The sequence below is a fragment of the Aquila chrysaetos genome, chromosome 12 (assembly GCF_900496995.4).
Source record: "Aquila chrysaetos chrysaetos chromosome 12, bAquChr1.4, whole genome shotgun sequence".
NCBI lineage: Eukaryota > Metazoa > Chordata > Aves > Accipitriformes > Accipitridae > Aquila > Aquila chrysaetos.
Genome location: NC_044015.1, coordinates 22,344,721 through 22,361,824, shown reverse-complemented (window position 1 = coordinate 22,361,824; position 17,104 = coordinate 22,344,721). Strand labels below are relative to the sequence as shown.

The 17,104-nt window shown below is 36.2% G+C and overlaps 1 protein-coding gene across 1 annotated transcript in view; it reads right to left on the bottom strand.

The window, feature by feature from the left end:
* Window positions 1-17,104, bottom strand: part of DPYD (dihydropyrimidine dehydrogenase) — a 372,599-nt gene that overhangs the window by 229,122 nt on the left and 126,373 nt on the right. Inside the window, exons 7-8 of the mRNA XM_030033578.1 lie at window positions 16,784-16,865; window positions 14,173-14,260 (exon numbers count right to left, since the gene is read on the bottom strand). Coding sequence (XP_029889438.1) covers window positions 14,173-14,260; window positions 16,784-16,865 — 170 coding nt within the window. The remainder of the gene's footprint in view (window positions 1-14,172; window positions 14,261-16,783; window positions 16,866-17,104) is intronic.

The window sequence follows — 17,104 nt, the reverse complement described above, 5'->3', positions numbered from 1 at the left end:
ACAGCTGCTGCAGAGATACTACCAAGACCTCATGGTTGGCAAGCTGCTCTAATTCCACTCAGCTTGTAGGTTGAAAGGTCACTCCTTTAATGCAGTCAGTTTGTGGCTTCCACATAAAAGAGAGGGAGTTGCTATCACTGCTGGAGCTCTATTTTATGAAATCCAGTGACAGTAAAACCAGATGCCCTCTACTTTCATAATTGCTTTAACTGTCAAGTACATCTTAGAAAAATAACTTCTAGGGCCTGATGAGACGACAAGCCAACCTCTCCACGAACAAGAGAATCTTCTAACTCAAAGCTATGACATTACTCAAGGACCCTAAAGAACTGGCTGAAGGCATGGTCTGAGGACAAGATTCATTTCCTCTTCTTTTTATTTCAGAGATACTATGAAAAGAGAATTGAAGATAAAGAGGCTTTTTTCTACTCTCTAACTCCCACTATAGAGGAGCCCGTAAGATCAAAACAAGATGAAGAACAGAGCAGAAAAGGCTATATGTGAATAAAGCAAATGCTATGAATAGAATCTAACAGGATCTTAAACAAAACTTTCGATAAACAATGATGACCCTAAGTAACTAAATACAATATGACTACTACACTGTAGCCCTTCAGCACTAATTTCCACAGACAAAACAGGGTGTGAAAACAGGTTCAAGGGACATAGCAGCACATCATCCAATTTTACTAAAAATTGGCACACCTTATTAAAAACTTTACCAGGTTATACTTTCTTTACGTGACAGCAAAACATCCTTTTTTTCTGGCTGGAGTTTATACACACTTAAGTGATCAGTGCCGAATTCCAAGAGGAAAAATATTTTAGATGCCTACTGAATTAGACAGAACAGAAAAGTAAGAAAGTGGGTAAGGTATACACAAATAATAGGTGTAGATTTATGGAACAGCTTAGACCAGCATTTCCAAATATTCCCCACTGCAAAGAAGCGCTCCACAGTCACTGACCTGGCCTAAGATGAGAAGATGGGAAAGCAGGCTGTATCTTTCCACTGTCCCACCTTACCTATTTCCAAAACTAGAGAAAAGACAGTTTCCTCTAACTCGGGAGTCAGGGCTCTCCAACTTGTCTGAACCCACGTTGCAGTTTCATGGAAGTGAGTCTGCGCCATCATTAGCTCTACGTGATCTGAACTCCATGGCAGCTCTGAAGAGAGCCAAGTGACCTGACACCAGATCAACACACACAGTCATGTACCACAGAAAGAATAAGGCCACTTGATAAACCAAGGGCAGTCTAGAAGACTACCCAGCAACTCCAAGACTAGCCTAGAAGTGTGCAAAAGTAAAACCTCCATCTACAAGTCACTGCCCATTTTCAAACACGCAGCTTACGTAGGGAGAAGAGAATTAGACCTTTGTTCATAAACACATTTACAGCAAATTTAACAAACTTTAATGGCACTACCTTTTAATGACACTACCAATGAATTAATTTTCCTGATTTCAATGTTAAAATTGCATCAATACATTTTTTTACTTTTATTATATGTCTAAGAGAGAATCCTTTCTGTTCATATGTGCAGTTTGAACAGCTGTATATGATGCCAAATGCAAACATTTAAGGGAAGTTCCAGCATATTAAATTTAACCCTCATTTCTGTCTCAATGACAGATGCAAGAATTCCAACTAGGTGGATTTTATGAACAGTTAAATGATTTGTATTCAGAGCAACATTAAAAATCCCCATGACAAAGTGTACTTGAACAAAAATACCCTCCTTGTGACACATCCTTTACAAGTAATGTGTTTTCATTTTTCACATGTTGCATCTCATTTATTTTATTCAGGCACACATAGTTAAATCTACAAGATACGGTAAGCTTCCAATACCTTTGAAATAATAAATCATTTCTTACAGATGTTTTCACCCAATGCAAGGCTGCTGCTCATTAATCAAACATTATCAGTATCTATCACTGCCCAGTGCTAAACAGGAAAGGCACCTCATTTTGAGTTTTGACTTTTATTCACTGGTTAGTCCCTGACCCTTATACTACTGCATGCTTATTAGAAATATGGAAACCCCTACTGCATGGCAGATCTTACTACAAGGAGTTTTAGGAGTGTTATATAAGCAGAAGCATATTTTTCTTCAAGAACTGAAGGAAACAAAGTCAAGCTGCTCTTCAAATTGGCAATACAAATGCAACCACATTGTCTTCAAAGGTCTTTTCCAACACGTAAGTAAAATGTAACCATGTTAGCAAACTACTTCTGCTCTAGATCTTTTCATATCTGAAATGTTTCATTGTTGATAAATTATTAAAATTTCATTTCAGAAAACAGTACATAGGATACAACACATCTTTAAGAGTATAAGCCTATGGGGGAAAATTTAAAGAAAATGGTACAATGTGAGTAACAACTTATCTGATAAAAAATTTCAACTTCCTTGTGATCATTGAGAAATTGCTGGATTCATGTCAATAATGCAAAATAAAACTTTTGCATTATTTAATTTGCTATTTTGGTCATTACACATCTTTTTCAAAATACTGGAATAGAAATGAAATTTGGGGAAGCAGCACAAATTGCAAGTGGTTAGGAATGAAGATTTCTGTAGCTCCAAGAAAGACTGAATGTTTGCCAGCAAGAACACAGTCTAGCTTCTCCACAGCACTTTTACAATACTGAGCATTTTTATAGCACTTTTAGTGCTAAGTTTCACTATTCCCATATGATAGTACAGAAGAATGAAGTCAGCCAGGAGGCCAACAGCCAGAGCCCAAGTCTCACTCTCAGCAGAGCATCACACCACACTGCTTCCCTCCAGTGATCTACTGTGGTTCATGATTTATATTTTTATTAACCAAGTGAAAAATTAAAGGCAATGAACATGGCTTCCAGTTAAAAACAACTACCATCCCCTGCCACAGCTGCAATTCACTCAACTCTCCTTTAACTAAACAGTTTGTTTGCATATTCTATAGCTTTCTGAATGAACACTGAACACCACACTTGTATCTATGATTATTCACTCTGCAAGGCTGATTAAACACATTCCATTCTTGAAAGCATGGCAGGTCTACAGAAGTGACTGAGCTACAATGTGTATTTTCTATGCTTCAATACAATAAAGGGCACATTCAGCACATGCAAAGGCCCATATTTGCATTTGAAAAATAAGGAACCAACTTGCCAACGTAGTGGGTGTATGAAGACTCTTATGTCCCTACGATTTAAAAAGTGCTAAGATTTCAAAACTTTCTTTACTTAATTTTACTGGGCTTTCCAGAAAAAGCTGTGCACAAAGAAGGCATGGATTGTAACAATTAGGGGTGATTTCTTTAGATTCTGACTACTGGGGGAAGGAAATCAGTTTTTTTAATGCAAATTAACTCCAAGCTTTATTATCAAGAAGCTACTACAGCAACAAAACAGGCAGGAACTTTATCCCAGTGATTAGCACAGACACCACAAGCGAGCACCTTACACTTCCTGCACAGAATGGTCACTGTCTTTCTCCCCCAGCTCTGCAAATTTCTTTCTGCGAGGAACAGGCAAGAACTCAAAACTCTGAGTGTAAGGAGACAAACCAGCAATTTAAAATCCCATAATCTGGAACAACTTCAGGATCAGTAGTAGTCTGGAACTCAGGCTAACCGCACTAACCCCTGGCGTAGCACACCATGCCCCGAGCTCCTGTGCTGAAGCTGCAGAGGAGGCTGCAGGAACGAGGCTCAGCTATCACCTCGGGCTCCAGCATGGAAGAGCTCTGCTAGCCCGCCAGGGCCTTCCCGAGCTTTGTGTGGAGAGCGTGGGGGATCAGCCACCTCACCCGGGCGAGGATCAAATAATTAAAACTGCCTAAAATCTATTCAGAATAGGCACCACAATGCTTCACATTTTGGACCTCCCCTTTTCCCTTAGCCACCAAGAGTGTTTTTTCTACAGCACAGTTGTGAATATCAAACTTGGGAGCCACAAGCTACATAAGAATGTAAAGACCTGCTCTTTGGTCACCCAAGTAGGTAAAATCTTCTTGGGAGCATTTTTTGGGGTTTTGAAGCAACCCTTATCTAACTCTCTAAAGGTTAAGAAATCTCCCAGATAAAAATTTAGCCATCAGTTTTCATCTACGAAAGATTTGTATGGGGCCATAATAGCAGAATCAGGCCTGTGTTTCCCAGCAAACAGAAAAGCAATCACGTCTAAGTCACCTGTATACTGAAATAATGAATTGTGATATTTTCACTCTCTAACTTCTAAACAATATACTAACTATAAAATTAGAATAACTGTTTCTTTTAGAAGGTATGTTCCATTCTCATTTAAAAAATCCAATGTAATAGAGAAAAAGCTATAAATATTGTACTATTGAGAAATGGTCTTTGATAATGGTTAATGATGTCATCTCAATTTAAATAAGAACCTGGTACTGAAATTTCATTATCTACTGAACTGTTAGAATCTATTTAAAAATACACATCACACTCAAATAAACAACCATCTATTATCATTAGTCACAAACCAACAATGAATTATTTTAACAAAAAAAATCCTAAGAAATCTGCAGTGAGTTATACCATGTTCCATTACATCAATGAAACAATAACAAACAAAACCTTGACAATTCTTAGAAATGTAATAATAGAGCACAAGTTTCTACTTGGTAAGTAACTAGTAATTTCAACACAATGGCAGGATTAACATTAACAATTAATTGTCTGAAATCTGTTGATCTTTAAATTCTCATTATTCTTTATTTTTTTTCTTCCTACGAAATCAATCACCAAAGATCATTAGAGGGAATGTTGAATCATCATACTAGCTGTTGAATGCTTTTTCACTTTCTCTAACGATTCATGTTCAGCTTACATTTTTAGCACAAATGAATGAAAAATAGCCAAAGGATTTCCTGTGAAAGAAAACACTGTCAAGGACAATGAATATGGTTTGATACTATAAAACGTGCACAGAAGACTATCTATGTGACTTTATGCACAAGGAATGTCAAATTTGATCTCATGCCTATAGGACACACCTGTACGCTACACAAACCCACAATAGATAAATATTTGCATACCTGTTAACCTTTCTTTTAAAAGATTTGCCATGTGGTACATGCTATAATATTTATATACTCTATCTTAATTATATAGTCTTAGTAATCATTAACATATGTATTCACACAGTGTCTTTTAATTTCATAGTAAAAGCAACCATACAACTGGCATCTCCAGAAAGTATAGATTAGAATAGTAAAGAACAATTTTTAAGTATCGTGACCACGACAAGTGGTTCAAAAGCCTGGATAATCTCTATCCACTCAAAATTCAAGACACAGCAGCAAAAATATTTACATAGCTTCGTTAAAGATTACTTACTATAGTGAACATGTAAAATTTTCTTCTCAGATATTTGTTGCCCTTAAAAACTACCATCCCATTAAAAGTAAAGAGATCTGGAAGGTGGTGGACAAGCCTTCCCATGATGGTAGAAGCTATCGTAGTGGATAAGAAAATTACAAATACCACTGGAATAGGAAAGTTTTTCAATTAATGCGTTGAGCCTGAAGGAAGGACTGAGGGATTCCCTCAGGCACAGACCACAGGCAAAGAAGGCTACAGGTCTCAGAAGGCCTTCAGACTGTGAATCCCACCCAGACAAACAGAATCACTAGTGAGTGTGCCGCAAGTTAAACGAAGGACCAAAACTGGCCTCAAGCACACCTAGCTGTCAGGATTTTCCCCTGAAATTAGGTAGCTGCCCTTCATTATACCAAACCGTTCCTAGAACAACAAAGGCCTGACTACCAAGCAATGATGAAAAGGGAAGCAGATGACTGAGAAGCACAAGACAACCACCAGGTCAGACGGAAGCCTTGACCCCTCCAGTAGTGGCTTCCTAGAGACCACTCTCCCGAAGCAGAGAAGTGGCAGAGCAAGAAGTTTTCCTAAAGCAATCTCTAAAAGTCCTTCAACAAGTACTACAAATCCATGTTTTGTCTTAATTTGCCAAGTCAATTCAACAAGCAGATACACCCCTTGTTGAATGGGCAGTGAAAGGAATTTGAATTCAGGAACATTATATTTATGAGACATAAATGTGTACAGGAAGACTGCTTAAAACTTTACTCATTAACACAAAAAAGTGCTTGCCATCTTCTCACCAATTATTGGCAATAAACAAGTGAGATTTTGATACCCTTCCTGCTTCTTTACAACTTTTAAAAATAAAAAAATTAAATGCAACAAGCCTAAGTTTTTAACTAGCCTTTTATTCTTCATAAGCAAGATGAAGGAAAGTAAGGAATTTCTAAACCTATTGTTTAGATTTTGCATTGTGTCAGCCCTCCTATAGTATTAGGTAGAACAACGTTTCAAAAAGTGTCTGATTGCATTAAATACATATTGGACCACATGCACTCTCCTTATAAGGAAAGAGAGCTCGACTAAAGCAAATGGATATGCACCCACTTACCAGCTGTATTTTAGATGGTTGTTCATTCTGTGTCTGAAAGTTAACATGGAAGTAAAAAGATGGCAGCATAATTAATACTCTACATCTAAAAGATAAAAGTAAATGACTCGTGGAGTGAACTTCCAGAAGCAACAGGTAAGCAAGCAAAACTCTTTTCTTTAGGTGTAAGGCACTGAAGAGTGTAAAATCAGAATATGAAAATGCAGTATCAAACATCACCATTTTGTTCAATATTTTCTTTTCTAATGTACTTCTCAAACATCAAAATGCTTAAAAATAAATGCTTGAATAAACTCCCAAAAAGTGCTAAATAATGTTAGATGAAGTAATCTGCTAAGATATTAAAAAATTTAACTACTCTTAAAACAATATGAATCAAATTGATATATTTAGATCTGCATTTCTTCAGGGAAACTGTCCAAAATCTTGGAAAGAGACAGGAAAGTCTTTTGTAAAAAATGTGCAGTAGAGATTGTTACGCTAAGTAGTTTTTTGGTAGGAAAGATAAGTAAATAAGAGCATGAATGTCTGTGTAATTTGCAAGCGAATAACTTAAGGATGCCCATGGGCAGATTATTAGTATTTTTTGAAAGTGTCCTAAGACTATTAATAGTAAATAAGCTGTTTCGTGCATCTGAGCCTTAAAAGCTTTCCACTGCCTACTGCTTCCGATGTGTATCAGGAAGGTTCCACCAATATCCAGAGCAGCAGTGACAGAACTGGAAGAACAGCTTACTACAAATGCCAGTAGTAGAAAAAGATGCCTCAAGCATAAAAATTCTTTGATGTATATATATTGTTGGTCTCCAGGAAAGATGCTGCACTAGGAATAAAAGCAAGTTCAAACATCTGCTATAAGCATGTAAGAACAGGTTCTTTCCTTTTCTAATATAACTATATTCCTTTTGTTTTTTAATAACAAATTTTTTTAGATTAAAGAGTAGCAGAAGATGAGAATAACGTGAATATTGAGGACTAACAAGTTTTGTATTATTACCAATTTACGGTGTAATTTGTTTATAATACTCTTCACATGAGACATGAAAAAATTAAGAAATGTGTTATTACAGAAGAGTGCATTCATCCTCCAAGCTGTGAGCCATGAGCTATGGCTCTCCAGGAGGCAGACTATAAAGAAGTCCTATACATGACTGCACAAACTTGTGTAGAACTTCTTCCTTGGGACTTAATTTCATGCAGTTGCAGTTCAATGTGCAGTTTTGATCCTGTTCTGTACTAAATTGCAAATGCATCTATCACTGGCCTTCTCATGGATCTTTATTTAAAAAAATAAATATATTTTTTTCATCTTAATTTTAAAATTATTCGGGTTACTGTAAGGCAATTGTGAAATGTTTTGAATTGGCTTTGTCCAAATCCTGCCACTGCTCTTTGTCACTGTTGCTCTTCAAACTGTTCAAAGGACTCTCTCTGACTTCATGACTCATCTTGACGACTTCATTTTCATTATATCTACTCCCAAAGTCTCACAGCTTTTTGCAGCTAAATGGATTTGAGTAGTTTGTTTTGTCACAATAAAATGTAATTCCAAGTGTTTTCCCTGGCTCTGCAGCCTGTATTATCTTTTACTGCATAAGGATACTGATGCCTGAAAGGCCAGTGTTGTCACCATTTAAAATCCTGGGTGAAAAGTACCATCTTTGCAAGATTCTGAGACAGTGACAACCCTTGTCTACAAGCGTCAATAAAACCAACCAAGAAACTAAGCTAGACACGCATTTATTTTGAGTATCTAGCTGATCATGTTTCCAACATCATTCTTTCCTGCACTACCTGCCAACACATTATTTTTCACCCCTGCTTGTTGTGGTTTATCTGGTCTTTAGGCTTTAGATTCCTTGCAGCAAAAACTGTATCATCTATAAAGTGTCAAAATACTTATGAAATTATAAAATAATACAAAACAACACCAAAAAACCTCCAAAAATAGAGCTGAAGATCCTAAGAGCCTAAGGCTGCGCAATGCTTGTACTACAGTTCCATCTTTAACCAAGATGCCTTATATTTCACATGACTTGCTACATTACCTCTGAGCCAAACAGGTCTTCACAAAGAGGCCTAAAAGCATAATTTTAGGGAACATCTTAAATGCCAAGAAACAGAAAACAATTCTGAAAAACAACCAACCAACAGATAAATACTGGATATGTTTTCAAATGACTCTGCCTCTAAACTTTTCCCTCTGGAGGTGATAAGTGAAATAGCAAGTGAAGAGAAAAAGAAAACTCAGAAATACAAGGTAAAACAAAACCAGAGAAGCAAACAAATAAAAGTCTGTTCACAACCTGAAATGAGAACTATTTTGAATATGACATATTTCCTCCATAAATGTCTGTGCTGGCCATGGGCCTACGGGCCCCATATGCAGATTTCATGTCCTCCAAATTTAGTTTATGAATCAGGAGTACGATGCACAATTTTTTCCTATAGCACAAGCAAAATGAACATCTGTTCACTTTTTGCCACGTAGGTTTATGTCTGTGTGGGTGGGTGTGAACAGAGCTCTTGATGTGTAATATTCTTCCCATCTGCACACCAGGTGGCACTGCATAGTTAATCAGAAGATAATAACAGGCATGAGGAGATTACTTACTTTTTGGGGAAGAGACAGTAAATCAATCTCACAGGGTTTTTTTAAAAAACAAGGTACATCAATGCTTGGACTTTTAATTTCTTTTTTTGGTGTGTAATTTCATTCCAATCAATGGAATCATCTGATTATATTATTGTTTGAATGCTATGTTAATTAACTATGAATGACTGCAATTATCACAAAGGTTCTTTCCACAAGGGATTTAATTTATTTCTTTTTTAGGTACAGTTTTAACCCTTGCAAGCAGGATATACTATTTAGGATACATCCAAACAACAATCTGTTTAGATTTACTCTGTATGCTCATCTAACCTACCATTTCACAGTATTTAATACAACCTCTGAATACCCTATTACAATAAAACTGACTTTATAGCAATTCAGCATCACAAGATGGAGGAAGAAACAAGAAAGCTTCATTGCTAGCTGCATTTGCCCTACAATGAGAAGTTAACTAGAAAGTTAGTTTGTGCTGCAAGTTTAAGCCTACAGACGCTAAAGTTAAAGTGTCTAAGCAATTTCTGGGAATGGGGGCTTAAGATTTTTTTAAATATTTTACCAAATAAAACTATCTTTGAAGATATATTTTTATCTGAACTTTATATAAAGAGAATGTAAATGTTATATAAAACCTCTATGTTATGGTAAAATGTTACAGAATAAGGATAGATGTTTGTGTAAAAGTCTGCAGAAAATATGTTTATGGTGATAGCCTTTTTATATATTTGTCTGAATGTCACATGAAACGTCCTTAAATACTTTAAATATTTAGGTCATTCATTTTCATTCAATTAAATAGTTTTATAAAAAATTTTTTTTGTATTTCCTCTTTCAAAAAGAATATACAATGCTTTGTAGAGTCTTAGAAGACAGAACCACAGAATCCTGTTTTCCAAAGAAAGTAGCTGAACTTCAAGAAGGGTGAGTAATAAAAGCCTAGTATTTCTGCATTTGCTCTGATAGCCAAGCAAGACACATACACATAGACATTCTTTGTAAAAATCGTAAGTATTCTACCCTGAAAATCAACGAGGAAACACAGTAACACAAAGTGTTCAGACTACTCTGTTCTCCATAAGATACCCTTCGCTGCTGTACTTTGCTGTCTCTGAGGACCATGTGCTCTCTCCTCTAGCCCCTCATCCCATCATTGATTTCTCCTTTTGCTCTCAGCATGCCGATTCTCTGTTGCCCTGAGTCTCTATGGTGTTTACAGAAGGCAGCAACTGATGCGAGACTTTTTTTTTTTAATAGCAAAATTTTCAAAATTATTTGTCAGCTCAATCACCAATTCTTCACAAACATTTCTTACCAAAAAGCAGAGCTGATTCTAGGTAGAGCATGTTGAGTGTAATCTATCAAATCTGGAAAGGATTTTTTTTTTCTATGCATAAGTTTAGAGGTTATTTTTAAAACTCTGAAAGTTCAATTGAGAGGTTTAATTCATATTCATTAATGTTTGTGAATAACAAAATAAAACTAAAAGATCTGTAACTTTTAGATAAACAGAATTTTAAAATGAAAATTTTAAGGACTGATTCTACATCTCTAATTCTTAATCGGCATTTTTAATTGCCCATTGAAATAAGACTGAATAAGTTTAGAAATTGCACCAAGCAAAATGACAATGAAAAGAACTAAAAAATATAGTCAAGACTCCCAGAATATATTTAACAGGTTGTTCCTCCCTTTGTATGGCTGCTGCCTTTTAGTCATGTGAAAAAATTCTCATGTGTGCTATTGTCTATCATTACTTTTGATGTAAGAAACTGAGATTCATGGGCTACCCTTTATGTTAGCTGTAATCTGAAATCAGGACTTGCTGGAGAAAAACAGAAGAGTGGTCTATCTCTTGGGTCCTTGTACGCAAAACACAAGATACGTCTGCTGCCAGATGTTGCAAAATATACATCTTTGTAGAGAGGAAACTGAGAGGACATGAGAGTAAATGATGGACAGGGAAGAGGCAATTCATGTATTGATCCTCTAGAAATAAACAGAAGTACAGCATTAAGAACTAGCTGGATGAAACACAGTTCAGATAAAGCAAAAAAACAGGAAATTGAAGGAAAGAACTACAAAAAGCAAAAAAGGTAACAAGCAATCCTGTGACTAAGATTCACCTACCATTTGTTCTGAGGTTCTGCTATCAGAGGGCAGCGTTGCCTTTCAGTATGCCACTGCCCAGATTGATCTCTTTCATTACCACTTATCCAGGTAACTATGAAAGCTTTTCCTTGGATCCAGTCTTTGCTAGTTCAGCGTATGTCTTCGTAACCCCAAATTCCACATCAGTCTCTACAACATTATACACACGGCCACAGCCTACTTGGGAAAGATAAGATGGTGCAAAATAAAATAGTATAGAGGTAAGGTGTGACTCAAATTGAGATCCCAGAAGTTGCCAAAGGTTCATGGCACATACTGGCCATTTGTTCATTTTCAGGTGTAGTACAAGTTGTTTTTCTGAGCTTTAAACGGTGACTTAAATGCACCAGACCTACTGGCTGGAGAGAGTCTTTCACGTTAAGAAAAGCCATCATAGTCTCAATGCCTCAGTAAGCAAAGACTTGAAGCTAAGTATTTTTTATTATTATTATTTATTTTAGAGTAAGGCTGTTAACCTGTATCCCTTTGTGAACTTCTTAGGAATTCTTTACCCTTCAGGTCTGAAACAGAGCAAATATGTTGACTAGAGCATACTTTTAACACCTTTCCAAACAGCTCTCACAAAAAGCCTTTGCTATTCATTTTTCTTCAATAAGGTCACTTGCTAGAAGTGATCAAACTTCAGTCACCTATGCTTTACCTTTTATAGACACAGCTGAGGGGTGTACTTTCCCTACCTCATGCAACATTCCCACAGAGCAATGGACTTTTTCCTGATGCATAACTGTGTGGAAAATAGCTTTCAAATTTCTCTTTGCATCTCCACTTGCCCTTATGCAGCTGGCTATTTACAAGTGCTCTTCCATTTCATGAATCACACATGGACTCTTGTACAATCCTGACGGACAAATTCTTGAGTTCCGTATCATTTGCAAGACTAAAGGTGTGCTCTTCAAAAATGACATCACTATGACAAAATCCTTTTACAGTGTACTCCCTCTTCCCAACAGGGACTTCATCTTCTTTTACACACCCATTCACTTTTTCTTTCTTCTGCTAATAGGGAAAATTGAAAACTACCATGTTAATTTCCCATCAAGGTACAGATTCATTCAAAAGCAAATTACAACCACCTTTAAAAAAAAAATCTTCTATTTTATGTAAGTGGTGTTCTCTAGTTATTTTACTCCCATGATTCAGGGTAATCGAATGCAACATTTCATTGAATATGTTTGTTCAGTAGCCAAAGAACACAAAACGAAATACAGTACAGACTCATTACGGAAAAACTGCTGCTGTTGAGAGTTTATAAATGCTCTGTTGCATTAATATAACTAACCCTAGAAATCTGTAATCCCTTGGTTTGTCCTCCATCTTTCACTACCAGTATGCAAGGCCACATTACTGTCCAGTGTCTTACACAGTACTGTAAAAGAGAGATGACAGGCAGACATGAGGGTACAGAGAGGGACCAACTTCATCATGAATGCAAGGTAGCTTCCAATAACAAAACTTTGTAGGAACACATAATCCTTCATTAGCATTTATACCCTCTGTTTCCTAATACAGTCAGTGAACACATGGTTTACAGGAGAATTACGCTTCACATACCTTCTCTTGTTTATTAAAATTCTGGTTGTGTCCCTTTACCTAGCATCTGTATGGCACAATGTTGTCTATATGTATTTCTCAGGATAAATTTATGAAGGTCAGAAAATAAACCCACAAACATAAAACAAACATTCCAATCCTATGTGTAGTGCTCAGTGGTCATTTCTGCTAACCTTTAATTGAACTGTTATTTTAAATTTCCAAGTCAGAAATGCAGGGGAATCATGCCGATATTCCAAAAATGACTGATAATTTTTTCCTAAATGCTAGACTCTCAGAAACAAATGTTTATTTATGAATTAATCCCTCATTGGTGAGATTTCACAAAACAGTTTGAAAGACAGATGAAAACAATAAAGAAGATAAGTTGGACCATTCCCTTGTATACAATTACATCAAAATATGACACATCAGAATTCCTATACATGGAAGGTCTCTAACAATGTGAGGATTTAGGATTATATAAATCACAATGTTCTGTACTATAATCACATGACAGAATAGACCTGCAAAGCTTATTATACTGCATAACCAGATGGTAAACAACAGTTGTCGCTGTACTAAGAATTACATCTCTGTAATCAATAATAGGAAGGAGGAACAGTTGGACAACTTGTTTCCTATTATGTTCACTTAGGCAACGTCTAGATCAATAAAGAGCATTAAGCCTCATACCAACTGTAAACAATGCCTGCTCAACATGCCTATCATATGGTAGCGATGGGTCCAGCTGTACTTCAAAATACTGGTAAATGGATAACAATTCTAATCTAACATTAAAAAGAAGCAATGATTCAAATAGCAGGCAGGTGCGGGACTTCTTTAGCATATGAGAGAAGACAGACCTATGATGCCAGTTTTAGTATAAGTCAAAGTCAGCTTATTTTTTTAACCCATCCCATAATTACGTTTCACTACAACCTATCTGAAGGATGTTACATGTTTTATATGGAGGAAAGAAAAAACCAACCAAGCATGGTATCACTAGCTTACATATAGACTCAGTAATTATGTGGGTATAGTAAGCTGTTCGCAAAAACTGAAAACTGAATTTGTGTATCGCTCCAGGCCAATATGGCAATTAATTACAAATAAGTTTTCACTTCATCCATTTTTTAACTATTTAAACAAACAATAAATCATCCCAATCAGCTACATTCTCGTCTTACTAAAAAATCACATAAATGTGAAAACTTTAACAAATAACTGTCTTAAGACAGCTAGCTTTAGCTTCCTGGTTTTTAAATTTTCCTTATATTCCATACTTCCATAATGCATCAAATTGAAGCTGTCTCACATCATGCTATTAATACAGATACAAGTCCCAGATTATTCTTAGACAGTCATTCAATTTCAAGATGACAAAACACAGGACAGACAGCTCTTCTTACCTATTCCAATAAAGACTGCTTCGTAGCCATCTTCTTTCAAGGAACGGAGTGTCATTCCATGCATTGCAAGGCCTTTATTAAAAATTATCTGAAAGAGTTAAAGGTTACTTGCTTTTAATGTGATAATGTGAAAATAATTTCTATCATGTCCTGCATACAGGCATCTTGCAGGATCTTCTAGTGAACAAACAAAGCAAATTAATTTTTTTTCCCCCAAGCCAGGCTTAAAAGGCCAGACTGGCTCTGATTTAAGCAAGTGGCCCAAACTAGCTATGGGTAAAAGGTACCTTCAGATCATCCTCAGATGGGGGCCACTACAGCCTAGCTTGGTTTCTGCTGTAAGCTAAAGAGTTAAAGGAAGCTAAACAAACAAGTGAAGCCTGTCTATGGAACAAGGTACTGAAGTAAAGCTGAAAATGGCAGTTTTCTACTGTGAGTAAATCGTTGTATTCAGTGCTGACTACAAAAGATTCTATTCCCATGTGAAAATCAGAATGTAAGAAACATGATGTGGAAGCAAGAACCTTCTTTAGGGAATATGTGCTAAACAGATCACCCAGCACACCAACCAAAAAACAAGCAGTTTAGGTTATTGCAGAAACATTAGTGAAAGTATGAGCTTCTTACAGGGAAATAAAGAAAAGACATGACACTATTCTGCATTAACAGGGGTTCTGAACAGAAAACCAAGCAGTGTTTTCCCACACAGTATCAGGCAGTTTGTAGGCCTCCAAGTGTGCAGAATGCAATGTACTTTAGACTCTCTGAACTTGAATGTCTTCTGCCAGTTTTTGTTATATCACTTGGGTATTCACTTTACAAAATGTCATGCTCTATTGTGTAAGCACTATACTTTGTGATCTTAACAGTTTAGTCTTCATGTCATTGTATGTCTTGTTTGTTATTGAATCTGCCTATATTCCATTTAATATACTTTTCCTATTGGTGGAAAAAAAGGCAGATGTAAAATACAGTGTAAAATACTTAAAGCACTGACTTTTTTTTGTCTTTGGAGATTTAGTATAAATTTTATCAGAGGTGCAAAAGCCATGTACAGTTGTAATCCTTTCAAGAACACAGACTACATCCTCACTGGCAACAAAATACATTCCATAAATTGTCATTACATTTTTTTATCCTATTGTGTACATATGTTATGAAAACCTAATGAAGGAATTTAAATGGCAATACTATTTTATGTGGGGATTCATAATACTCCTAGGGCCTAGCTCTGTAATCCTTATTCAGCTGACTAATTCTTACTAATTTCAGTAGAATTACTTGAATAAACAGCACTACTGAGCATTTACACAATACAGCACCTTCCACCACAGATCTGAAATGCTTTAAGTAAACACCAGAAAGTATTTCCACCTTATAGAGGTATAAAACTAAGGTACTTAGTTAACCAGCTTGCCAAAGGGTCAACTGCAAACCAATGGCAGAGCTTGGAAGCAAATTTACATTGAGATTCTCTGCTGCACTTCAAAACAGTGGAGGACCTGTAGGTCAAGATGACATGGTGGCTCTATCAGTCCATTCTGGAGACCCTGTCATAACAGGGAGCTCTGGGGAACTGAGTTTTGCAGAGGGTTCCCAGGAGCCTATGAACAGCAATTTTGTCTAAAATTGCCTCAGTGCTCTGATTTTAGCCTCATTCCTAACTCAACCTCCATTCTGTCCATCTTTTCAAGGGTTGCAAAGGGATCTTTAGAGTAGAAAAATAGACCTGTAGCATTTAAAGCCTTATCTTACATCTTACCAGCACTTTTATAAAACCTGGACAGGATGAGGTTCTCACTTGGGTCTTGTGACAACAGTCTACTGCTTTTACGATATGAACCAACATGAAAGATTCCAAGAGGAATTTCTTGCTTCACTGAACGCTTCAGTATCATGTTAAAAATATATTATCCCTCCTGGTACTCAAAAATTTGATACAGTGATGCATTCTACATTCGTAACTTCTATTAGAATGTGCAGCAGTTGTAAATACTACCTAAATCTTCAGCTCAAGCCCTAAATTAACAATAAAGAGATGTTCCCATTATCTATAAACAACACACATTTGTTTAACAGAATAATGCATAACTATTACTTTCCAAGAAGTTGAATAACTGTTATTGTTTATAATAGATGATCATGTTAACGCTTTAATTTGATGCATTTTATTATAAAATAAACTTGGATGCAAGACTGGATGATAAACCATTAAGAAAAAACTCAGGGAGAGGGAACAAAAGGAGAAATATCAAATATGAATGTTTTAAGTAGTGCCAAACTTGCATGAAAAAAACTCGATTAAAAAAATCAAATCATTCCAATAGCTACATTGAACCCCTAAAGCAATTTAGGAATTTGTTTCTTACAGACAATTAATCACATGCAGGCATGCCAGATGAGAACTATTGATTGCCCTTTTCCAAACTAGTGGCATTCAGACAGGAGACAGACAAATGCCCTGAGCAAGAGGAAGCATCTTCCTGCCTCTGTCTAGCGTAGCTTTTAATCGTTCTTTACTAATGTGCATGACATTTTGCTGTTAATCTTTGGCACAGTTCTTGTTCTTTTTTCTTTGAGCTATACATAGACAGGATACATTTTTCATTACCTTCACTCCAAGATCCTTCATAAGCTCAGCTTCAAAATTCACTACATCATACGGCAATCGGAACTGGGGGATTTCAGACGTACTAAAACAAATAAAAATGCTTGTGAAATACTTCCAGCTATTAGGAAGAAAGGATTTTTTTATTTGTTAAAAATTCAATACTTATAACAAACCTTCGTTAATTTTGACGTATGTGAATGGAAATGTGCTGAAGCTTGACCATTGGCTTTTTTAACTTGTTAGAGTGACAAAACAGAATTATTCAGCCAATGCTAAAAATATAGGCCAGAAAGGCAGTACCTTGAGGCCAACCCTGCCCAC